The sequence below is a fragment of the Phytophthora infestans genome, genomic scaffold (assembly GCF_000142945.1).
Source record: "Phytophthora infestans T30-4 supercont1.17 genomic scaffold, whole genome shotgun sequence".
Classification (NCBI taxonomy): Eukaryota; Oomycota; class Peronosporomycetes; order Peronosporales; family Peronosporaceae; genus Phytophthora; species Phytophthora infestans.
The window spans coordinates 986797-1006429 of NW_003303742.1; the positions used below are offsets into that span (position 1 = coordinate 986797).

Below are 19633 nucleotides of genomic sequence, written 5' to 3' on the forward strand. Positions count from 1 at the left end.
GCGTCAGAGGAAGACGTTCGACTCAAAGAGTCACTAATACTAAGTTCCTTATCCAAAGGAACTTACAGCCCAAGACCAGGGCTCAAAGTTAATACCTTAACTTTTATGCTTCAAAACCAGAAGTGTTTTATTTACTATTATTGCGGCCAAGCCGCCTAGGGGTAAATGTATCTGTTTAACTATCTAGCATAGTTAAACCTAATCAAATGCATAACGTGTGGCTTTCGGCCAGCGTACTGAGAGACCTTGTTAACTCTCCAACTTATGTACTGAGAGTTTGTTAACTCTCCGGGTACTTCGTACCCCTGCGTGTTCCACACTATGTAACCCCGTTACACTCTCCCCCACTAAGATGAGAACATTCCGTTCTCGAAACTTTCCTCAGCGAGGTCACGTCTTGTTAAGACGGCGGAGGTTACTACACCTCACCCCAGCGTTGTACAGCTCCGTGAGCTCACAAACGCCTACGCATTGTCGATGCCCAACTTCTCGTCGTCGGCCCACGGCCCAATGTTTCAAGCGCAGAGCGCATCTTGCTCTCAAGCGGTCTCAGACCTACGCTCGCGCTCCGCGCCTACTCCAAGAGTTGCAAACCGCTAAGAGCAATGCTCTTGACTCATTCGAGTCGTCAACAACAGCTCAGCGGTTGAACACTCGCTTCACAAGCGATAGGTCGGTGGTTCGAACCCACCAGGGCACAGCCCTCTCGTTCCATGAACGATTGTTCACGCTTGGACAAGCTTAAGACAACACCCTTTTAGCTCAATGGTTGAGCGTTGGCTTTGAAGCCACAGGTCGGTGGTTCGAACCCACCAGGGCACAGCCCTGTCGTTCCATGAACGATTGTCCACGCTTGGACAAGCTTAAGAGCAATCCTCTTTTAGCTCAGTGGTCGAGCGTTGGCTTTGGAAGCCACAGGTCGGTGGTTCGAACCCGCCAGGGCACAGCCCTCTCGTTCCATGAACTGTTGTTCTTGAATGGACAAGCTTAAGGGCAACGCCCTTTCAGCTCAGTGGTCGAGCGCTGGCTTTGAAAGCCACAGGTCGGTGGTTCAAATCCACCCGGGCGCAGCCCTCTCATACCATGAGTAGTCCGTTCTCGGACTGACGTACGGGCATCGCCCTTGTAGCTCAATGGTAGAGCTCCGGCCTGTCAAGCCAAAGGCCAGTGGTTCGATCCCCGTGCGGGACACCACTTTCGCTGTTACAGCGCATCCACATTTGGATCATGCTCATCGAGCAAGTTGTTTCAAAACAACTATGCGTCTATCGAGACGCTTGTGCCTGAACCTTGTTCAGCACAACACGAAGCACCTGCTTCCTTCGGGACCATGTCCCTAACACTACGAGGTCTCTCCACCTCCTGCTCCCGCTGCGAGCACCGCTCATACGTACGAGCTGGCTGCTGCAGCCACTGGTCAGAGCCTGAGCTCAACTACTGACCTCATCGCTCCCCACTCTAGTGGGAGGCGCCCAGCGCCTGGCGACGCTGTCGCACGCCATGGTGGCGCTTCGGCACATGATGTGCCCGGTCGTAAGCGTCAACGACGTCAGGGCAATCTTGCCGGAGGATAACCTCAAACTCCCATGAGTTCTGTGAGTGAGGGTAACCCCTCCACTTCACTAAGTACTGGGTACGACCCTGGCGTCTACGCCACGCCACAAGGCGTTCCACGTGAAAGTGGAGCTCACCATGCTCATCGAGCAGAGCAGGAGGAGGCCTTGCCTCAGCTGGGCTCTCGCGGGGAGAGTCAGCACTTGCCGGAACGGCGTCTGCGTCCATACAACGCCGGCGTCCACAACGCGAACGTTCACCGCCCATCGGTCGATCTCGAAGAGATGATTCACCTTGTGGATAGGTTAGAGCCACCACTGTTGACTCACAACCAGGTCTCGGACCTTGAGCGTCCAGTCGCTCGGCTGAGCGTTCAGCTTGGCTTGCTCCTGCATCTCGAGCACTTCGCTCCGCGACCTGTGGCTCTGCCACATGCTGTTGATCAGCCATCTGTGGATCCACTACTTGCTGTCGTTCAGCCTCCCGTGGCTCTACCACTTGCTGCCCTGCAGCTGTCCGTGGCCCAGCCACCGTTGGTGCCAACGCCTCCGCGCTCACCTGAGCAGGGTCTTGATATGGCTTAAGCAAGCCAACATAGAAGACCGGATGCGTGCGCATCTTCTTCGGAAGGTTTAGCGTATACGCTAGGCCCTTCCTGGCCACGACCTTAAACGGTCCTATGAACCGAGGTCTTAAATTCGTTTTGAAGACTGCAGACACTGCATGAGTAGGTAGGTTTTAAGCGTTTAATAAAACTTGGTCTCCGACCTCAAACCTCTCAGCATTGCTTCTGCCCTTGGCATCTGCATGTTCCTTCTGCGTGTCTTGGCTTTCAGCCAAAGCGTCGCGTACTTGACGCATTACGCTCAGTCTCAAAGAGACAAAGTCATCGACTTGCTTGCGAACCGAAACAGGGCTGACATCAGCTAGCCGCTCGGCTATCCCTCCCCCATCAAGCCCTGAGCCACTGCGTGGCGGCGTCAGTGGGACGCGAGAGCTAACCAAGCCGTTCACACAGAACGGAGTGTAATCTGTCGAGGCGTGCACTGCATTATTTAATGCGAGCTCAACGAGTGGGAGCATCTGGCTCCAGCGTTTTGGCGCCTCAGCGCATACGCTTCGGAGGATATCCTCCACAACGCGATTCACGCGTTCGGTTTGACCATCGGTCTGCGGATGGTCCGCTGTGGACATGTCCAAACGAGTGCCAAGCACTCTGAAGAGGGACGTCCAGAACTTCGCGGTGAAGCGCGGGTCTCGATCCGAGACAATTGCCTGAGGCAAGCCATGTTGGCGAAAGACTCGGTCTAAAAACAGCAAAGCTGTACCTTCACCATCTATGGTTTCCGGCACCGCCGCTAGATGAGCCATCTTGCTCAATCGGTCTACAAAGACCACAATACCCGTGTTTCCTGCCTTGTCCTTGGGAAGGCCAAACACAAAGTCCATACTCATGGACTGCCAGCATCTCTTGGGGACAGGCAAACTCGCCAATGGCGCTGCCGTGCTCGGCGCGGACTTCGTCCGTTGACACGTCTCACACGTGCGTACATAAGTGCCGACCCACTTATACATCTGGGGCCACCAGTACATCGTGCTCACCGAGCCGTAGGTCTTCTCCCGACTTAAGTGCCCGCCCACGGGCGTATAATGAACCTTATAGAAGATTCGATACTTGAGATCCTCATCATGAGGAACGACTACACGAGGGTTATCCTCAGAGTCGGTGCTGTAGTACAGCAGGCCACCATCGAGCGAGTATCGATGCAGCCTCGCGCGTAAGCGCCCAGACAATTCCTTGTCAGAGTCTTTAAAAACTCTTCGCTCCCAAGAGCCCGTAGCAGCGCTACGCACATGTCGTCTTGTGCATACGCTCCGCGTATCAAGTCAGGCACTGACGACGTCACTGTCGTGACATGAGCTGACTCGTAGTTCGGCCTGCGCGAGAGCGCATCGGTCACTACATTAAGCCGCCCCGGCTTGTACTTCACCTCGAAGTTATACTCGGCAAAGAAGAAAAACCATCTTGCCATTCTCTGAGAGAGATGAGGCGACTGTGTCGCAGTGCGTAACGACGCATGATCCGTAAAGATCACAAAAGGATTAGAGCCTAGCAGGTGTACCCTGAATTTGACTAGAGCATACTTCATTGCAAGTAGCTCTTTGTCATCAACTGGATAGTTCTTCTCTGCAGCTTTGAGCTGGCGAGACTCAAACGCGATCACGCGTTCACGCCATTCGGCGTCTGCTTGTAGTTAAGCACAACCGATTGCAAAATCGGAGGCATCACAGACGACGCTAAACGGACTAACGGGTCCGGTAGCGCAAGGATCGGAGCCTGGAGGAGGCTTTCCTTCACAGTCTCAAAGGCTCCGTCGTGCTCGACGTTCCAGCACCATGGTGCGTCCTTCTTAAGGAGATCTGATAATGGCCGAGCCATCTCCGCGTAGTTCGCGCTGTACTTGTGCAAGTAATTGGCTAAGCCTAGCCACTTGCGTAAGTCTTTTTGGTTCTTGGGAACCGACCAGTCCACGATGGCCTTGACTTTGGCAGGATCTGCCCGTAAGCCACGCTTCCCAATGAAGCACGTATCTCCTCCGCGCCAAAGACGCACCTGTCCAAGTTGGCATACAACTTATTAGTGCGCATGCACTCGAGCACCGCTCGCAAGTGGTCAATGTGGTTATCCACGTCTGACTTTCCGTGATCGGCACGACTATGGACGAATATATCGTCAAAGTACGTCTGAGCGTACGCCCGGTGGGGCCTAAACAACTGCGTCACAAGACGATTGAACGTTGCTGGTGCGTTCGACAGCCCCTGGGGCATGACCAGCCACTCCCAGAGCATACCGCTCGGAGTACTCACCGCTGTCAGCGGAATGTCGCTCGTTCTCATGAGCAATTGGTAGTAACCATCGACCAAGTCGAGCGCACTGTACAGCGTAGCCTACCATGTTGTTCTGCAGAACATCCTTGCGAGGAATCGGCGTTTGCGCGGGGATAGTGGCCGCATTTAGCTTGTTAAAAGCATGAACAATGCGCCACTTGCCGTTCGGCTTTCTGACACAGAACGTGGGTGTCGAGTGCGGAGACTTACTCTCGCGCACCATCCCTGCCTCGTGCTTCGCACGGAAGAATGCGTCAATGACGTCACACTGCTCTCTCGGCAAAGGCCATTGCCTTGTTACGCAGTATTTGGTTCCAGGAACCAGGTCAATCTCATGACACACGCCTCGATCCGGAGGCAGGCCCGTCGGTGGGACTTTCAAGACAACGTCTCCATACTCCTTCACCACCGGGTAGAAGGGATCCGAAGGATCTTTGAGGATCGCCGATCCACTTCTTGCGCTCAGCGCCTTCTTGGTGTCCTCTAGGACCGCGTCGTCCACGACGGATGAGGAGTTCAACTCCTCCTCAGGTCCCAGCAGGACCCCATCGGCTAGCTCGCCTGCCTTTAAGGCTTCGCCAAGCCCGGCAATGGACATCTCGTCCAGCTCTAGCAGAGCATCTGCAGCGGGCAGAGTATCAAGGCTGATATCGCCTTCTACCTCCCCCGTCACTCCGCTCACGAGTGTATACAGCTGTTCACAGCAGTCACGTGGAGCATCACCGCTCGTCACGGTGGACACATCGTCCGACGTCGAAGACGTCACAGACGCACTGCGTCTTCTTCTCCTCTCCCTCCGCGACCGAGCCCGGCCGGATGAGGGCGGTGTGGCGACATCTCCGTCACCACCACCGGGTGCAGCAGCACCATCACTCCTCGAAGAGAATACAGTGTCTCGCAAGACACTCGGCTGAAAGCCAAGAGGTTCTTGACCTTCACACAGTGAACTAGGTGTCACTTCACCTGCATCTCCTGGGCCACGCCCATGATGCCTCGACTCGCAGTCGACCGCGACCCTCGGGTCACGCAGCGGTAGGTCATCGACCAAATTCATACCACTCAGTGGATTACGCGCCACTCCGCGCTCGTCCTCACCAGGACCCAGCAGTTCGTCATTGACCTGACCTGCACCGCTCAGCGGATAACGTGCCGCACCACGTACGCCCTCAGGGCAAACAGCAACCTCGTTGCTAACAATTTTGGACATACCAATGTCCAGCACTACGGCCGCCTCGGCCTCGTGCTCGCGCCAAAAGCGCTTCTGCTTCCTAGCAGAGGTGGGTTCATGACTCACCAAAGCTCCACTAGAAGCAGGGTGCGACGCACCCGGCGTTTTCGACTTCCAGCCGATCCATGGCTCATGGCGTTCCAGCCATGCCATGCCAAGGATGAGGTCATACCTCGCATCCAGGTCTAAGACCAAGCAGCGTTCCACGATATCGAAGTTCTCAAACTTCACTCCAAGGTCGACAGAGACCTTCGACACAGTTGCCAGTGTCCCCGTCGCGAGACGGACAGAGATCGTATCTCTCGTTGGCACTTCCAGTGCCTCAGCATACAGCTGACTCCCTTCTAGGGTGGAGCGACGGGCGTAGTTGCCCGAGGCTCCCGAGTCAATCAAGACTCTCCATGGCTTTGCAAAGCCCTTCACGTTCGCTTGAACGACCAGCAAGCCCGGCTTGCACACACTCTTCTCGTAAGAGAGCTCAGCTCTCTTCGGGGCTGAGCCCCGTTGCCCTCTACCTCCTCGAGGTACAACAGAACTCAGTTCTTCTCCAGTAGGCGCGGGGCGGCTACTAGGAAATGCCGTTTCCCGGCGATGACCCGGAGGGTTGGCTCGCCGGAGCCACGCGCTTCTTGCGCAGAGAGCAATATGCCCTCAAGTGCTTAGTGCTATTGCACACAAAGCATCGGCGGATGCCGGCACGCTACTCCGCAGCAAGAAGCTTCGCTTCTTCATCTTCAGCATAGCTGAGGTCCATCGGCTCTGGACCGCTCGAAGGGCTTGCGCTACTAGCGCTCCAACCAGGTCGAGCCGACCTGAAGTTGTGCTCGGCATTTAATGCCACATTCACCGCCTCTTCGAAAGCGTTAGGGTGTACACGGAACACTTCCGTTCGAGCTGCGCTCACGCGAAGTCCCTCCATAAACACGGTCACGCTGACCAGTTCCGGAAGAGGGTCCGCCGCCATTCCGGCGATAAGAGTTCTCAACTCTTGGACATAGTCCAATAACTCCTTCTTACCCTGGCGGGTAGCAAGGAACTTCGACCGGATACGGTACGCCTGTTTAGGCGGCGCGAACACGCTCTAAAGCTGTTGCTTCAGCTGATCCCAAGTGGGAAATGCAGCGTCAACAGACGTGCCGCACGTTAGTGCCCATTCGCGAGCGCGACCTCCAAGCCTGGAGATAGCCAGCGCCACGCGCTGATGCTCAGACTGGAGCAGGGCCGACCCCATGGCCATCTCGACCTCACGGGTCCAGAGAAGGAGATTCTCTCCATCCTTTCTCTCGAAGGTTTTTACGCTCACCATGAGCGGTTTCAGTCTCATAGACTCTTCACGCGTCATCGACGCCGCCGCCGTTGCGGCGATCATCTTCTCTTGGACATGCTCCAAGAGCGCGTTCTCGTAGCGGGAGAACGATTTCAGCCTGGTAGTGACCGCCTCTGGACCTTGCGATGCCAGATGAGCCACGCCCGCCGGGCCAAGCAAGGACATAAGCTTAGTAAGCGCGTCCTGCTGCGCCGGGGACAAATTCGCAAACACGGGGTGTTCCATCCTCGCAGAGGATATAGTCAACCGACTCAGGAGCGGGATTGGCTACAAGTGCTACCAAGTGCAGCGGGGCTGCCGTAGCTTTAGCGTCAGAGGAAGACGTTCGACTCAAAGTGTCACTAATACCAAGTTCCTTATCCAAAGGACACTTACAGCCCAAGACCAGGGCTCAAAGTTAATACCTTAACTTTTATGCTTCAAAACCAGAAGTGTTTTATTTACTATTATTGCGGCCAAGCCGCCTAGGGGTAAATGTATCTGTTTAACTATCTAGCATAGTTAAACCTAATCAAATGCATTACGTGTGGCTTTCGGCCAGCGTACTGAGAGACCTTGTTAACTCTCCAACTTATGTACTGAGAGTTTGTTAGCTCTCCGGGTACTTCGTACCCCTGTGTGTTCCACACTATGTAACCCCGTTACATGCGTAGCGTAGGTTTCACCCCGTTGCAGGCATACCACGCGCTTAGCGCGCTGCGGTATTTGCAGTAGGTTGATGCCGCGACAGAGTGGGCTCTGATATAGAACGCCAAATCGCTCCCAGACCCGACACGTCTGTTGTCAGAGTAGCCTGCGTCCAGTCCAATGTTAGTTGAGCAAATAGAGATGCATGTTGAGCACTAGATGTCACGCGAGAGCCCGCGTCAGCAATCCGGTTGTCTACACCGGCCACGTGAACGGCAGAGAACCGGAGCCTGTATTCCGCTTCCCAGTCGCCGAGCAGTCTAATGACGGTTTGCGCTCTGGGATTGCGGGACGACATCTTGTTCTGCCATGCCACCGCCGACGTGTTGTCGATGCAGAATTGGACATGCCCAATGCCGCTGCTGCCCGAACGTTGTTGTCTAGACCAGGCTGGACCCCATGTGTGCACTGCAAAGACGCAGGATAGTAGTTCCATGTAATTAATATCGAAACCGACGGTGGAATCGAGTTTCGATGCATCGATCATCTGACGCTCATCGCTGGAGAATGTGTATTGGAGCACCATTTGTGCCGTTGAAACCAGAGCACAGAGGCCACTGTCGGAAGCGTCCATTTCCACATTGATGTCTGGTGGGGGCGCATTGTGGAAGTATTGTAGGGAAACGCCGTTGAGTAGCGGGAAACGTAAGATGTAGGACCACCAGCACAGGTCCTGGCGCATATCCACGCTAACAGGCACCCGATCCCATCTGCGAAGCTGATTTTCTTGGCGGCGTAGGCGCTGTAAGAATGGACGAGCGGGGCGGACGCACGTGGCTACGTGACGTAGACGACCGAGTAGTGAGCGATATTCGGACCGACCGAGGGATGTAGTGGCTAACGCCGCTGCCACGCACGTTTTGGCTTTCTCTATCTTCTTCCGGGGTATGGTGACGTGACCGATCTCAGTGTCAAAGATAAGACCGAGAGCCTTCTGTCGACTACTCCAAGGCGTGAATTTGTCTTCATTGATAGCCGCGTGACCGAGTACGATGATCATCGCGTGACGAAGTGACTGTTCCGTGTCGCTGCAATTGTTGCCAATATCGGCTGCCACGTTGATGTGGTCGTCCACCCAGTAGTAGTTGAACACGCCTGAAGGTTGATGCGGGGTGACGGAGTTCCCGTCTACATGAGCGATCGCTCCGCCGACAACTCCGTAGCTACCGGGTGAGCCGGACCATCCGAAGGCAGCGGAAATATCGACAACTAACGCATTGTCTGGCTCTAGTCGGCCGCCAAAGAGATATGCACTCTCACTATGCGTGCATACGTTACGGAATGCGTGCCACGTCACCAGCTTGTAGTTTGACCACTGTACCCGGGTGGTTCTGCTGCTGAGTGATGGCCTCAGACGCGATGGCGTCGCAGTGCTGATATGACGGTGGACATATACGCGACGTGTCCGTTTGATCGTTCAGGGACTGTCCGTCCGGGTAGGATAGGTCGTGAATGACACGCCCGTTAACGAGAGGGTCGTCGTCGCCTTTGTCCACCACTCCGAAAGGACTAACATGCACCTCGGGCCATATTTCCAGGATGTCGAGGTCGACGACAATGCACCGCCAATTGTCCTGTTCCTTGCGTATATTCATGACCCGGATGTGGTAGCGATCTGTGGCCGATTGGTGGTTTGGAGCATAGGAGCGCTGGCGCGTCCAAGGTCCGACGAGAGGTGTACGGACGCCGTATTGGGCGATATCGAGCAGCGCTTCTAAGTGTTCGTATCCTCTGCAAGCATGGCGTAGTGTTACAGGAAGAATGTTCTTGTTGAATCTATAGTCATCGACCGTTTGGACGCGCAATAGCTCGACGAGCTTTGGTAAACCGATGTGCGTGCGCCGAATGAAGTCTGAGAGCACCCGTTGGAGAGGCTTGTTCAGTACAGGCCCTCCGTCCTGGAAAGGAGATGGCGCTGCTGGCATCGATAGTCCAACTGTCTGTAGTGCCGCGCTAACATGTTGTAGACGAATTCGTTCTCATAGATGTGCTCGTGTCTCCGCCTGTACCACCAGGGCCTGAGTTGCCGCGATGCTCGGAGGTGGGCGCTTCAGAGATTGATGTGCCGGAGCTCGACAAGTATATGTTACTGTGAGCTGGCGGCGTGCTCCCGTAATGTAGTTTTGTGTAAGCTGTGGTACTAGCGGTGCTCCCGGTGCGCCTAGTGTAGATTGGCGCTGAAGCCGAGGCGGTACTCGGTTTGACGTCGCGGATGGAGATGCCATGCGACGTCCGAGCATGGCGTGGGGCGACGCCGGCTCGGTGGCAGCGCCTTGGGGCGGCTGCGTGTCTGTCGAAGCGCCGTGGGGCGGTTCTACAGAAATGATAGGGCCATAAGGCGCCTTAATGGGCATGTCCTCCTCTCGACGTTCTAGGCCACTAGAGGAGGAAATGGTAGGAGGTGAACGTCCGCGTAGGCGGGGAATATAAAGTTGTTGTCCGTTGGCAGAACCATATACCGGTGTATTAAATGTGGTTGTGCAATCGTACCGTAGAGCTGACGAACTAGCAGCGCCACGGCCACTTCACTGTCGTGTGCGGCAGTTGCCTTGGTAGCGCTCTCGCCCGTAATTCCGGTCAAGAAATTCCTGTAACTCCCGCGGTAGACGGCCGTTCCAGTGGTGGGTACAGCGAGAGTGGGCACACCGGTCGGCATTTCCGAAGTAGCACATACCTCCGCCCATAAACCGCAGGCAAGGCTCGCGCCCGTCGGCATCACGTGGGATGAGGCGGCGAATGTCGTCCGGCATCACCGGCACACGGGAGGATGAGCCACGACATGAGGACGAGTTTGCCGACGTCTGGGTTGGGTGAGGCTCAGTCGCTGGGGGAAAGCTAGTAGCTCCTGGTATCTTGGCTGCCAGACGGAGGGCGAGGCCATTGAGAGCTGCCTGCCAGTCGGGACTATGATAGTCGACGGATCTCACGGCCTCGGAAAAGTCACGCCACCAGTGTGGAGCGTCCATCATCATGTGAGCCAGAGCCTTGCCGAGAAATTGGTTCACGTGAAGAAGTGTGAGCAGTACACGCTCGGGTGCGTTCTCGTCTCGCTCCTTGTTAGCAAGTACAAACCGCTTCAGTCGCGAGAGAAGCCGGCGGACATGATCGTACCATAGGGCGTCTCCAAGCGAGACTAATTCACCAATTGCCGCCAGCAGGTCTTCATACGTCTGGCACTGGGCATTCGTCACCGGTAGAGACGCTCTCGCGTCGAAGTCCACTGAGAAGCTCGCGTTGGGTGAGCCTCGACGCCGTTGCTGCAGTTCCGATTGTGGTCGGAAGTGCATGACGGTTAGGCCTCTTGAGCCTAGACGGCCGCTGTAAATTGCCATCAGTACCGCGGGTGGAGCGTCGAACCGGACGCTGTCGAGTTCACGCAAATGCAATACAAAAGACATTGAAGACACCACTTGGCCTGTCTCAGAGTTAGTTTCCTCTGAAGATACGATGATCCCGCGAAGTGAATGTACTGAGGAATAGAGTATTTTTCCTTTTAGTGCGAGTACGAAGGGCCAGTGAAACTGTCACAACGAACTTGATAAAGCTCGGCGCGGGTGGCATGTCAGCTGGGTTGCCGAGACAGTGGAGGGGTCCACGTAGATGACCCGCTATACGGTCTGTAGTCGAGAATAGAAGCAGACACCAAGTTCTACATTACCACAAAGTGGTGATTGCGAGAAGATGGGTGTCTGCTTACTGTGGAGCTCGCGACGCAGCTCGGTAAATAGCTGAAAAAGTTGATCAACTTTATCTTATCAGCCTGACGTTGCCCGTAAATTGTTTGGGGGGCTGGACTAACAGGTACCGTCGGACCACCCAGTTGCAAACCGCGCATAAAGTCGTCGAGGCTGTATGGTGAGTCCACAGGGGCGGAGCTCGATGTTCCAGGGAGAGGTTCTTCACGGCCACGAGACGGAAGCGCTGCTGACGTGGCGCTCACTGTGTTCACCTGCTTGGGGTATGCCGCCTGGAGGCCTGGCTGGTCGTCTCCACAAGCGGGTGGAAACGCGCAGAGTAGTGGTGCCGGGATGGTCGCGTCTGAAACGACAGGTAGGGGCTCAGTCGATGGAGAAGATGCTGCGTTAGGGTGTCAAGGCTGGATCGGAAGCGCATCACCCGTCTCACTGCGGACGGATGGGCTGTTTTGTTCCGTGGTTGGAGCTCCAGTACGGGGCTTCGCGACGGCTTTACGCTTCTTTATGCGGGCATCTGCAAGGTCGGCTTCAGACACAGGGTCTACGCGCTTGGCCTTACGCGATTCCGCCCTTATGCGTTTGGCCACTTCTTTCGCTCGGATGCGCGCGCTTGAGCGACCCGGAGACAGTGCCGCTGCACTGAACGAAGGTTCGGGCTCGTCGATGACGATCACGTCGTTCAGTGCCTCATTGTCGACGCGTACCGAAGGAATCGGACGGCCCAGAGAGAGAGAAGAGTCCGGCGGGGGTGTACTTCCGGACGAACGCGTGGACTCCGCCGCCGGTGGTTCAGCGCTATCGGGCAATCCGGACGTAGTCGGTGGATTAGCGCTCGAGATAAGAGGGTCCACGACGTCCGAGGCGGCCGCAGCGCTTCAACCAAGTGTCGGCGCTGAAGGTGCTGCCGGGGCACTCTCCGAAGTGGAGGCCGCGCGTGGTGATTGGTGGCGAGCGCTCGACGCCGTTGATGTAGGTTGTGGCAGGTGCCTGGGCGAGCCTAAGGCCGGAGATGCGTTGTTCGAGGACGTCGATGTGGGTGGATAGACCATGGCGAAGGCGGCGGTGAGGTTAGAGAAGTTCTGGAGTTGAGCTGCTTGCTTCAGCTGCTAGAGGAAACTTGAGATTGAGGTTGCTGTAAATGTCGGACTCGTCCATCACTCTTTGGCACTACAATGAGTGGACTCTACCGCGCCGGAACACCTGCTGAACCAGGCGTACTAGCGAGATTCGAGCTTCTGCTGCTGACTCCTTTTCCCGAGGAAACTGCTATTCTTGCTAATCAAAAAATCCAATTATTATTGACGGTCATTGTAGGTGGGGCGGGGACCAGTGAAAACAATAAGATTTAAAAACTATACCGCCTACTCGGCTACGAAGTACTTCGTAATACTTTACATTTACTGTACATTTGATAGCCCTCGCGGCTATAATTGTACACTTCGTCGAAGTCTTCGAGGCCAAAGCTGCATGGCTATAAATCGGCTGAAGAATCTTCAGTGAAGATACGCGAATGTTCCCGGCACGAATCTTCTGTCCCAGCACATACCCACACCAAAGATTGTGCTACCAGCGCAATTTGTTGTGACTCCCTTTTTGTAGGCCGTGTGGTGAATAGAATCACGGATCTTTGTTGAGTATTACGAGTAGTACAGTACAATTTGTATTAATACTAGTACAGTACAATTATAGCCGCGAGGGCTATCAAATATACAATAATCGTAAAGTATTACGAATTACTTCGTAGTCGAGTAGGCGGTATAGTTTTCAAATCTTATTGTTTCACTGATCCCCGCCCCACCTACAATGACCGTCAATAATAATGTTGTTTGTACGTTTTGTAAATCTTGCGATCTGTCACGGCTTGGACTTGCGTCCCTGCGAGTCACAACTTGTGACACTAGTACGGTCGTGTAAAATCGTGGATTCTTGCTACACCTCATATCGCGAACCATATCCTGTTGCTCTCGGAAGTATACAGACTGTAAACGACTGTCGTAACGAGGCTCCGAGACTAACCACAAAGGCGTGCTTGGCAGTGTATGGCTTACAATAATTGCCAAGTTATAGCTGAACCCGTTCTGAAAAAAAAAGAATCAAAATGCACCACTATGGTCTTCTTGAATACCATGGACTTTGAGGCTGCAGGCGAGGGTTTTATGAAAGCTTGCAAAGGTTGTAATGATTGCAGTTTTCAATTGCCTCCGGTCATCATTCTTTTTGCGGGTTATATATACTAAATCTAATCAAAGGCTCCATTAAATCCATCTATGGGACCTTACATTTTTTGTAAATAGACTACTTGTACTATTGACACTACATGGATATAGTAGAATGTACACGCTGTACTAGAGACTGCTCGCTCCATCGTAGAGACGACGGATTCGGGTATGAAGAGTGGTGGTCTTCGATTATTACTAGTATACTCAAAATGGAAAGCTCTAGAACCCTCATTTTCGGCGAAGAGAGACCCGACGCGGACACCACATTATACCACCAGCTAGCAAAGCTGAGCCTAGCGCAGGTGTAAATGTGGCTACGCGAACACGTAATAAATTATAGTATTCTGTAGTAGTGCATATCCAAAAATGGGGGTGAAAAAGCAACTGTTGTGTTGCGTTAAGAATTTTCGATCCTGCGCCTACGGGAACGATATCGCTCGCAGAACAGGTCACTGTATCCAAGAAACTAATATTCTCTTGACCTTTCGGCAACTTGCGACCAGTTCTTCTCTCGAAATCCATTCTCACAAACTTGCGAAGGGCTGGAAAGTTGATATGATTCAACAAATCGTCCTCCTTTAAATTGTACAGGCCCATTTGTTTGGCAACGTACTTCATGCTTTTCCTCTGATCAACCCAGTCCTGCAGCCACACCTTCGCTTCTGCCTTGGTTAGGGCAACGCTGTTGATACGGGCCCATGATCTCTCTTCGTCACTGACATCGTCGACCGCCCGAAGGACACGACGGCCGAGCTGAGCGTTCTTATTCAGCGGAGTGCTTTGGGGATGGTCAGACTGCGTCGCGAGCAAGCGTGCTTCACTACTTGCAAAGAGAGCCCACTAGTAGGGAGAAGAAAGCACGCATGCTTAGTCTAGAAAGTCAAGTGTAGCTGTTGATTTGCGCGCGCGGAAGCAGATTCTAGAATGAATTTGAGACCAGTGGAGCTCGAACGGCGCTGTTGTTGTCTCATACCCCACAGCTTATGGCACAAGTGTTACATATAAATTGCCACCTCCATAATAAATATCCTAACTGGATGATTCAGTCTTTTGTGAATGGTGGTACATGTACGGTACGCGTACCCCACTCCTTACAGAAGAAAGGTCACAGGCAAAGGTGCCACCTTTAAGACATGTAACTTGGTCAAAGCGTATCAAGCCAGCCGCCTACGTCGAGGCTGAAGATTGTTGCTACGCTTCAAATCGATACGCGTCTGCATCTGCATTACTTAGCATCACTGTCCTCATCATCGCTGTTAGCATATCTAACTAGCTCGACACTCTTCGATAGAAACCTTAGCTGCAAAAATGGTAGAACATTACGAAGCGAGTCATCTCCTCTGACTCGTTTGTTTAGGTTTTATAATGTTAAAATAAGCGTGTAAGGCATACATGTAGTAAAAAAACAAATGGTAATTGATATTATATATTTTATACACATATCGCTCATTTGTCAGTCAAATCGGTTAAACTGGTTGCTCTTGTGATTAGTCTCGGAGCCTCGTTACGACAGTCGTATACATTCTGTATACTTCCGAGAGCAACAGGATATGGTTCGCGATATGAGGCGTAGCAAGAATCTACTATTTTACACGACCGTCCTAGTGAGTCACAAGTTGTGACTCGCAGGGACGCAAGTTGCCCCCCCCTATCCAAGCCGTGACAGATCGCAAGAATTACAAAAAGTACAACAACATTATTATTGACGGTCATTGTAGGTGAGGCGGGGACCAGGGAAAACAATAAGATTTGAAAACTATACCGCCTACTCGACTACGACGTAATTCGTAATACTTTACAGTTACTGTATATTTGATAGCACTCGCGGCTAGTAATAACTAAAGGCCACCAGTCGTCATACCCGAATCCGTCGTCTATGATGGCGCGAACAGTCTCTAGTAGAGCGTGTGCACTTTAATATCTTATTCATATATCCGTGTAGTGTCAATAGTACAGGTAGTATATTTATAAGAAATGTAAGGTTCCACAGATGGGTTTAATGGAGCCTTTAAGTAGATTTATTATTTAAAATCCGCAATAAGAATGATGACCGGTGGCAATTGAAAACTGCAATCATTACAATCTTTGCAAGCTTTCATAAAACCCTCGCCTGCAGCCTCGAAGTCCATGGTATTCAAGAAGACCATAGTGGTGCCTTTAAGTTCTATTTATTAGAAGGGGTTCAGCTACACTTGGCAATCATTGTAAGCCATACACTGACATGCACGTCTACGATGAGGACTTGAGTCCGACGAAGACGAGGAGATCAGCGTCAGCGCTCTGGTTTGACGGTTCATGTTATCAAAAGTAGCTGCAGAACATACGTCAAACAAAATGTGAGCGCAGGAGGAGCCTCAAAATCGACTATGGAGTGGCACTGCTGAGAGGACACCTCGTCGTAGTCTTCGAGGCCAAAGCTGCATGGCTATAAATCGGCTGAAGAATCTTCAGTGAAGATACGCGAATGTTCCCGGCACGAATCTTCTGTCCCAGCACATACCCACACCAAAGATTGTGCTACCAGCGCAATTTGTTGTGACTCCTTTTTTGTAGGCCGTGTGGTGAATAGAATCACGGATCTTTGCTGAGTATTACGAGTAGTACAGTACAATTTGTATTAATACTAGTACAATTATAGCCGCGAGGGCTATCAAATATACAGTAATTGTAAAGTATTACGAATTACTTCGTAGTCGAGTAGGCGGTATAGTTTTCAAATATTATTGTTTTCCCTGGTCCCCCGCCCCACCTACAATGACCGTCAATAATAATGATGGTGTACTTTTGCAAATCTGGGGGGTCTCGCAGCTTGTGTCACAACGACGGTCGTGTGAAATCGGAGATTCTTGCTACGCCTCACATCGGGAACCATATCCTGTTGTTCTCGGAAGTATATAGACTGTATATGACTGTCGTAACGAGGCTCCTAGACTAATCACAAGAGCAGCCAGTTTTACCGTTTTGGTTGATAAATGAGCGATATGTGAATGAAATGTTGGGGGACCCGGACCGCGGTAGTGATCCGGTGAGTTCGCAGCTCTCAGGCGTACAAAAAAAGTTTTCGTATTTGGAGAATGTTGTAGTATTGGATGGCAATGTTTCTGGGAATATGCTAGAGGCAGACGAGCGCGAAGTTATCTTGCGGAAGCCACTTGTGTGGACACGAGTACTGATATCTACATGCAGTGTTGTTATAGTCGATGATGTCACCAGCGAGAATCACGACAACTTGACCAAGGTAGACGGATGTATCTTTATCGGGATCTCAGTAGTTTTGGATGAGTTTTAGCATATTATAACTCACCACCATTCTTTGGAAAAGCTTTTTTCTATGAGCAAAAAGGCTTTTTTATATTCAGGGGGATTAATTATATTCAAGGGGCTTCTTTGTATCGACAAATGCTTTCTATGAAATGAAATTCTATGGGCTCTATTGTTTTGAATTGTCAGCTAGGAGCTGACAATGTTTGCAGTAATATGGTCGTTACATGTGGGCTCGTATTTTCTACTATCATAAGCTGACGTTTTTTTTCAGAGAAAGAGCAGGTATTGCTCTGTGCATTGTATTGAAGACATTAACCAGACGATATTTCTGTAATAGAGGAGATAGCGTTCTTTGTAGTGCACTGTATACGATGATCTGACGTAATTGTCAGTATTGGAGTAGGTAGCGCCCTATTCCAGGCGATAAAACTTAGAAAATTTTAAATCTAGAAAAAGTAAGCCTATTTTACCGATTTTTCTAAGCCTTCCCGCGTAACTCACTCTTTAATTTGTCTTCGATGTGCCCGTTAAAGCGTCTTCGGGTCTCTTTAGACCATGCAGCACTCGCAATTGACCGGATTAGGGCCGATCTAGAAGTCACAGAGCGCATGCTCGCCGTCGCGTCGTTACGACATTTAGATGGGTATCGTTCGTCATCTCCCAATCCCTTTTTCCCCTCGGAATCTGAGTCTGAATTCGATTAAGAGACGGAAGGGACATCGACTCGGGCTAAGGTCTAAAGAAATGTCTGACAGCACTTCAAGTTCGATATAGGAATTCGCCAGATCGGCTTGCGATGTTCTCTAGTGTTAAGCAACTGAAGAATCGGTCACAGAGACTACAAAAACATGAACATTTTTCAATCACAAAATACGCCGACGTGATGGAGTGGGTCATCCGAGAATGTGCACAGCGCTTGAGCAATTTCAGTAGCACCACGAGTATGATTTGGGCTCGGATACATTGTAGTTTTGTCAGCATCAATCAACTTTCAGCATGAGCTACTTGTGCCGTATTGCTTTACAGATCCTCTAGAGAATGGAGAGGTTTCTGTCGGGATTATCTTCACGTTCAGGCGATTGTTCAGGACTGCTCCTAGGCAAGTACTAGGTCAACGTTTCATCGACAGATCCCCGGAAGCGCTTGGTGTGACGGATAATACTTATAATATCCATTTTGGCGGATGGACACTAGTTTTGTTCGGGACCGTTGGGGTGAGTTACGCGGAACTGAACAAGTATCAACCGAATTCCTACCCAATGGCGTTCATGTTCACTCGGACAAAAAACAGCCTTCGCGTATCCACGGCGCTTTACTGTCTGCAGGGACAAATGTGATCTGGTTTGTAGTGGAGCTTTGGAGCTCAACTTCGGATCAATGGATCACTCTGCCGCTATCGCAAGTGCATTTCGCCAAGTTTGGCCTGACATTAAATTTTGATCTGCTGGCCACATTGGTATCGCAATGCCAGAGGCAAAACGGTTTTTTGCCTTCAAGTAAGCGCTACCAAGAAATCATTCAGCCGCAGCTAGAATACCACAGCGAAGCGCGCTCGCTTGGGCGGGTTCGAGGTTTTATCCGAGCTATTGGTCAAGAACTGGGAGACGTTGGGTGAAGCCGAGTACGCACGGTGGCTTAGAGATAAATGCCTGACAGCCCCCTTGAATTTGTGGTTCTATACTGCAAGTGACACTGCTGGAGTGCTACCAAACCAAAATCCGATTGAATCCCATAATTGAACAATCAAGGCCACGGTAGTAAGTCATCTTCGAGCAGCGACGGGGCACGTTCTAGCTGGAACTTTGCCTAAACGCTTGATTGAAAGTACTATGGACATCGACTCTGAGCCTAGCAGGCATTATGCGTTTGGCCCAGTGAGCGCACAAGATTTGGAGATGGTTGTGGCTCTATACGAAGACGGCAATCACTACCCTCCTCACAGACGAAAGTCCAGACGGGCGGTTAACAGCATCCAAGAATATTTTTTCAACGCCAAACACTACATCGTACGTGATGACAACGTCCACGACCTTAAGCTTAACGGCAATCGAACCAAAACGCACAACGCCTCGCTCAGAGGTAACCTCAAGCAAAACCGAGAAGGTGGAGAACATCCAGCTGCGCTATTTGTCGATTCACGTCGTGGGCATTTTAGATCGAAATATCTTCGAGCACGATTGGGACAACCATACCTGGAGCAACGACGAGATCAAAACGATTCGCCGTAAATTCAAGTGCGACTGTAAGCGGTTTTACCAAACCGGCTGGCTCTGCGCTCCTGTTTTGACATATCTACATCTCGTAGCCTCCCTAGACCTACAGGCTATGCTACCAAATCTACCGGCTCGAAAGCCACCTGGACGGCCTCGGAAAAAGACAAGATGCCTGGATCATGACAGACTTCGAAAGTCGCAGTATGCTGTGTACTCGCTGATCAAGGGTCGGTGGATAAGCCCGCTAGTGTCATCTACTGGAGCATTATGATGGACGATCATATAACTAACGACGAAGGCGAAGGATCAGATCTCAACCACGTTGGGAAAGTTAAATCACCTTTCATGAAATGCAGTAAGCGATACTGGAACATCGAATTCGAGGAAGGAGAGGAAATCAGCGCCTTGGGGGTTGAAGAATTGGCAAGAGCGATTAACTACTTGTACCAGATAGGACACAACATTGTACCCAACTAGAAGCGTACTACGTTGCAGGCCAGCAGCTGCATGTACAATGCATATTTAGTCCAGAAACATCAAACCGAAAAACTATATAA

At 51.8% G+C, this 19633-nt stretch overlaps 1 protein-coding gene across 1 annotated transcript; it reads left to right on the plus strand.

Annotated features, from left to right (window-relative positions):
- Window positions 1-18692: 18692 nt before the first annotated feature.
- On the plus strand, window positions 18693-19259 carry PITG_09958 (uncharacterized protein; the record flags this gene model as incomplete). Its single annotated transcript, XM_002902456.1, has 3 exons — window positions 18693-18942; window positions 19019-19105; window positions 19186-19259. 3 exons carry the CDS (start codon window positions 18693-18695, stop codon window positions 19257-19259), a joined length of 411 nt encoding a protein of 136 aa, XP_002902502.1.
- Window positions 19260-19633: the final 374 nt, after the last annotated feature.